At 39.5% G+C, this 6,231-nt stretch overlaps 1 protein-coding gene across 1 annotated transcript; it reads left to right on the top strand.

Annotated features, from left to right (window-relative positions):
- The first annotated feature begins 74 nt into the window (after window positions 1-74).
- irf8 (interferon regulatory factor 8) lies at window positions 75-5,627 on the top strand. Its single transcript, XM_048263601.1, has 9 exons — window positions 75-1,582; window positions 1,713-1,886; window positions 2,282-2,465; window positions 2,697-2,809; window positions 3,002-3,110; window positions 3,669-3,716; window positions 4,077-4,460; window positions 4,576-4,691; window positions 4,873-5,627. The coding sequence occupies exons 2-9, from the start codon at window positions 1,713-1,715 to the stop codon at window positions 4,981-4,983; spliced, it is 1,239 nt and encodes a 412-aa protein (XP_048119558.1). The 5' UTR covers window positions 75-1,582; the 3' UTR covers window positions 4,984-5,627.
- The last annotated feature ends 604 nt before the right edge of the window (window positions 5,628-6,231 follow it).

The raw sequence follows: 6,231 nt of genomic DNA on the forward strand, positions 1-6,231 counted from the left end.
GATTTTTCCCCCCCTAGTTCTTGCTACTGTTACGTTTTGCTACAGTACAATGCATTTCAATCCACAGCTTCATATTCCCAATTATTTAGAAGTGCAAAATCATGAAAGATGTGAGTAGGAGATCAGCAGGATTCACTGAATCTCCCACAGCACTTGGTCCCTGTGACGGCAGTGTAACACCAGACGCAGGTGTTTGGTCAGCGCAGCTGTCTTTGTTGCCCACTCTGGACTGGTCACAGGTTGCACCTAAGCGCAGGAGATGAGCGAAAACCACAAAACCTACTCAGATCCCTTTACAGCCCTTCAACATGTGATCCTGTTTTCCCAGCATCCCCTTTCAATGGTTTCTAAATGACGCTGACCACAGGTAGCTGTAGGATTGCATAGCTTAGAAAGGTGGACTGGCCAATGATTACTACAATGATTTAACTTTTGATTTAAAAATAAAATATGATTCAATATGAATGTAGACTATTTGTTGTAAACTAGAGGTTATGATTGTGGACTACTGGTTGTAGACAATAGTCAGTGGCACTTTACTTAGATTGTCTGTCTGCAGAGACTTATAGAATATAGAATTGTTGTTGAATAATTACTGAATATCACCTGAAACCAAATCTAAACCCCAACATCAACCATTAACCAGATTAGGCTGTAGTTAAAAGTGCCAACAGAGTTTGTTGATAATCTGAGCATCTGTAGATTATCTGTGGGCGGACTGAGTAAAGTGTGACCCAATAGTCTTTCGACTTTAAGGTGAACTATAAAATGGACTTTGTGTAAAGATGGCACAGATTTAATTTTTTAATATGTGTGTATTGATATTATGTGGCTATTGCCGTGTACCTTGATGTAGGGATCGATTTTTTACTAAACACTGAATTTAAATTATTTCCCTTTTCATCAGAATGTTGCCTCCGTGAACAGGTTTTCTTAACACCGTGTTTGAATACCAGTATTTTCTTGGAAAAATTACATGTAGTAAATGGGAAGTAATTGGAAAATGGTAGCCTTATAGTCAGCTGCATTTTATGGCCAAAAGAAGCTTGATCCCGACATACTTTGAAAAGGATTTCATAATTTAAGTTTCAAATAATATTGATTGAAATAATGAAGCAATAATATTACTGTAAAACACAAAGGAGGTAACGTACCAGTGTGTTAATGAGACGTTAATAGGCATAGCATACTTTGTCTTCATTTTGACAAGTGTGAAACCCCCTTCCGTGGTTCAAAAGCTCCCATAAAGTAATCAAACGCCTTTTTCTAGTACACCCACTGAGTAAGCTACATACACAGTAGGCTACATGATTAACCCAAGTGATTTCTTGTAAACTCACTTGCTTCGCAGAACTCCATTTCCGGATTGAGTGTGTGTCACGGATACTACACACTGTGATTGGATAGGATTTTTATCTATCCAATAGTTAACCACTACCAGGCCCGTTCCATGTGAATGAATACGATAAAGTAGAAACCAGTTTGACAGGCAATTACTCTCTTCATCAGATACCATAAGAACAGTCAGCAACTTTTTGCGTGCTGTTTTCTGGTTTGGACTTACAGCAGGAGCATTCACAAGGTTTGTGTCCAAATTTGATTAGTGCTTCACTGCAGATCAATTGCAAAACGTATACAATTGTTAAATAACTCTAGGTTACTTAAAGCTTTTGTATGGCTAATTAAAGATTATTTACTGTTTGTAATTTCAGATGACGTTAAATACAGGGGGTCGCAGGCTGAAGCAATGGCTTGTTGAGCAGATCAACAGCAACCAGTACCCCGGGCTGCTGTGGGAGGATGAGAGTCGGACCATGTTCCGAATACCATGGAAACACGCTGGGAAACAGGACTATAACCAAGAAATCGACGCTTCCATCTTCAAAGTGAGTTTAGCTAATTTTGTAGCCTAGTTTGTTAAACTGTATCTGAAAGCCAGAGTGTTAGAACATAAGCTATTAAGTGAATGGTTTCCGACAGCACGGATTTGATTTCCCTTTTGTTTACTTTCACTTATCCTACCCTTTAATGTTTAAAGAGTAGCCTATGTAGACAGTGCTTAATATTTAAAAATCGTTAATGCAACTGGTCCTACATTGGTCCAAAATTGGTACTTTATGCGCAAAATTGTTTTTCTTTTCGCCAATTCAAAGACAGTCATATTTGACGCAGTGATGTATGTGCATCAGGTGCCTTAAATTAATTTTGGCAAATTTGTCCTACATTCTAAGCAAATTCGTGGTAAAATATTGAATAAGCTGTTTTTTTTTTTCACTTGCAGGCTTGGGCTGTATTCAAGGGTAAGTTTAAGGAGGGGGATAAGGCTGAACCTGCCACTTGGAAAACCAGGCTCCGCTGCGCTTTGAACAAAAGCCCAGACTTCGAGGAGGTGACTGACCGTTCGCAACTGGACATTTCCGAACCTTATAAAGTCTACAGAATTGTACCAGAGGAGGAGCAGAAGAGTAAGTATATAAGGATCTCAGAATGTTTTACAACTTAAAGTAGAGTCAAGGGTCAACCTCAAAGTTTGTTGTGTGACGTTTACAATGTCTCCTATGCGCCGCTCATGTGCGCTTATGGCGCACGGTGCCTTATTTTACACACTATTCGTCTAAAAAGACAAATGTTTCATTATGACAGTAGGGGTTAGACTTGTAAGGGCAAATACTAACGTCTCACCCACGGGCTCTCAGTCTCAGCAGGTAAAGGGACATTAGCAGCTATGAACATGGGTTGCTCCAGTGAAGTGACAGACATGGAATGCAGTCCAGCAGAGCTAGAGGAGCTTATTAAAGATGTCAATCAGGTAATTCCAGTATTTTTTTTATTTTTGTGGTATTGCCTCTCACTGCAAAAAGTAACACTAGGCCTACATTTCATACTCTGATGGAAAAGTGTTTGTTTGGTGCAGTGTGGATTTGATTGTTTGTTTGTTTGTTTACTTATTTTGTGTGAAATTATGTACATTTGTACATTATCTTCTTTTCTCTGTATGCAGTGTTCCAGTGATGAATACATGGGCCTCATCAAAAGAAGTCACTCTCCCCTAGAAGACACTTGTAACATGCAGCCAACTCAAGAGTGGTGGCACCAGGACTCTCACAATGGTAACCATCTGATCAGTTTCTGACTGCAATGGACACTATGAGTGTCTTTTGGGCCTCACTTAATAAATATCGGGTTGCATTATTCATATTTTTGTAATTACTTAAATGTATTGAAAAGGCTATGTCTGTATAGTTGAATAATTAAGTTCTTCTTTTTGACCAGTTCTAATCATTTCCATAATGAGTACATCTTCTCTGAAATGAATTGAACATTATGCACCCTAAAAGTAGCTTGTCTATGCAGCACGTGCATGCCAAGGATTAGCCAGTTTCCTTGATAATAATTATAATGTTGCTGACTTGACTTCTGCCTTTTCTCAGGCTGAGGATGTTCTTTTTTTGTTGATTCAAAGGCTGAAGCGTTTTAAAAATAGCACTCATTTCAGCAAAGGTCATGGTATCTCAGAAAGCCAATGACTGATAATAACCTAAACAGTACATAAACCAACAGTAAATAAACCAAGACTATGCAGATTTATTTTGAAAATAGAAAACCTTGGTGGTGATTGAATGTGGAAGAGTAATGTCTTCTGATGCCTCTCTCTTTATGACTCACAGTGTTTCCAGTGCACCCAGATGTTGCACCACTTGGTTCTCTCAACTATGGTATGTATGAACTCCTCAGTGCTGCAAAAGGTGTCATTCTAATGTGTCTGACCACTGCTAGTACTACACCCAGTGTTCCATGATGTACAATGATTTTATGATCTATATTTTGCTAGAATATTATTTAATGAGTTCACTTTCTCTGTCTTTTGTACTCCTACTCAATTAAAGTTGTGAATCATACAAAAAACACAACAACAATTTTGTAATCTTGCTTTACATGTTTTATAACTACCTAGAACCAGTCTAGTACTATCTATGGTGTTCCTAGAGTCTAGTACTATCTATGGTGTTCTATAAAATCTTTTCTTAGAGTTGAGAGTTGACTGTTCTGTGTGTCTCTTCTCTCTGTCCATACAGCCTTCTCCAACATGCTGATCTCGTTCTATTATGCTGGGAAGCCCATGGGCAGCTTGGTGACCACCCACCCCGAAGGCTGCCGTATCTCCCCCTGTCAGCCTCCAGCTAGCAGCCTGATCTATGGCGGGGATAGCTTGCAGAACATCCGCTTCCCGTCAACGGAACACATCGAGAACGAGCGCCAGCGGCAGGTGACCCGCAAGCTCTTAGGGCACCTGGAGCGTGGCGTGCTGTTACGGGCCAACCGCGAGGGCATCTTCATCAAGCGCCTGTGCCAGAGCCGCGTGTTCTGGAGCGGGCTGGGCGCCCACTACAGCCCCGGGCCCTGCAAGGTGGAGCGGGACGCTGTCATCAAGATTTTTGACACAGGCCGATTCTTCCAAGGTGAGGATGCTGTTAGAACGCGTACATTTCTCTTCGGACGTTTTCCCTGCCTTTAAGGCTGAATGGACTCGGCTATGTCTTATGCCTCGTTTGTTTGTTTGTCTGTCACTTGCAGCACTTCAGATGTACCAAGAGGGCCAGTGCCCGGCCCCTGACCCCACAGTCACTCTGTGTTTTGGAGAGGAGTTTCATGACCTCAGCACGGCCAAGAGTAAATTAATCATTGTTCAGGTGAGAACGGACATGAAACTACTTTGGGGAGTTAGGCATATTGCCAGAGGAATGGCATAACTATATTGCGTGCATTATGCTAAAGGCGTGGCAAGAGGCAGCAATGTTATGTTAAATAATTAACTATCAGTGACACAGATGAATGTTTCATACTCTCATCTCTTGTCATTCACTTGGACAGATCACTGCAGTGAATTGCCAGCAGCTACTGGAAGCAATGAATGACCTTTGCAGCTACAGCCTTCCCCAACACCCTGCCTGTTTCCGAGACAACCTGGCTATTACTGCCTAGGCTCAAACACTGACCACCAGCAGCTACCAGTGGAAGAAGAGGAGCTGGCACATTGTTCTTTTTTAAGGATCATTTTGCAAACATTTTCCAAGCATTAATGATGAACTGTTCATATGCACTCAAAGCATTAGTATTGTCGGGAAATATTGATAGCAGAGCATCACGGGTCTCAAAAGAGCAGCTATATATTAATGAAACTTGGTGGAGAGTTGTGGCTTAGGAAAGAACCCATCGATTTGGTAATCCAATTTTTCGGATCCACACCAACATTTAATGGGTTCTTTCTTGGTCCATTAGGTTTCAAACTTGCTAATGCATCTCAGGTTTTATAATTATTATTATTATAATATTCATAAAGCAACTAAACTATTTTTGCATTGCATTATCCAGCAAATACATGCTTAAAGTTTAGGTACATTAGGTAGGTAAGTTTAGGATGCTTTTTCTGTAACACTTTTATCATGCCAAACTTTGCCAATGTAAAATATATCAGCCGTATTGAGCCTCTTTGAGTCTACAGAAGTTCCATACCTTTAGTATGAGTAAATGTTCAAATGCATTTTGTCAAATCTAAATGGATAGGTTTTACTATCTCGTGTTTTTTTCTGTCAGTATTACTGAAATAAAGAACTTTATCTTTCTCATCCGTGACCCTGTTGTTTCATACACACAATCTAAAATGGTATCTAAGAGTCAACCCTTAAAATGCTGTCAAGTTGCTCCCATCAAATCAAAGTGCAATGCATAATCTTTCATGAGGATTATGTTATGAACACTGGAAAAACTTGACTTCACCAGGTCTTGAATATTCAATGTCCATAATCCTAATTTATTATCCATAGTCCTGCACACCCAAGATATTTTAGTGTTAGAGATAGACCCATAAGCATAATATATGAACCAGAAAGGTCTAAATATCAACCTGAAATAGACCTGAAGTTTCAATTTATACTGGAGCAGAGTAGACTAATCTCACAATTAGGGGTTAATAACACAATATCAAAAATGTATTACAAGGGATTTTTATCGAAAATGTTCACTGTAGAAAATATGTTTCAAAAATATGTAACACCAGAAAATAACTGAATAATAAGTGATAAACTGTGTTTCTAAAGTACCTTCAAATTTACCGGACCTCAGAGTAAATTATCAATGCTGAAATATGTTTGTGTAATTTAGCATAGAAATACTTTAACCTTAATTTGGACACCAAACAAGCATCATGTGATTAACTCCACCTGAATAAAG

The sequence above is a fragment of the Alosa alosa genome, chromosome 14 (genome assembly GCF_017589495.1).
Source record: "Alosa alosa isolate M-15738 ecotype Scorff River chromosome 14, AALO_Geno_1.1, whole genome shotgun sequence".
Taxonomy (NCBI): Eukaryota; Metazoa; Chordata; class Actinopteri; order Clupeiformes; family Clupeidae; genus Alosa; species Alosa alosa.

What these genes read in the sequence shown, in the direction of transcription:
- irf8 (XM_048263601.1), top strand. Translation starts at nt 1,713, where the DNA reads ATGACGTTAAATACAGGGGGTCGCAGGCTGAAGCAATGGCTTGTTGAG. An exon ending in ACCAGAGGAGGAGCAGAAGA is followed by an intron (nt 2,466 to 2,696) that starts GTAAGTATATAA and finishes ACGGGCTCTCAG; the next exon opens with TCTCAGCAGGTAAAGGGACA. An exon ending in TTATTAAAGATGTCAATCAG is followed by an intron (nt 2,810 to 3,001) that starts GTAATTCCAGTA and finishes CTCTGTATGCAG; the next exon opens with TGTTCCAGTGATGAATACAT.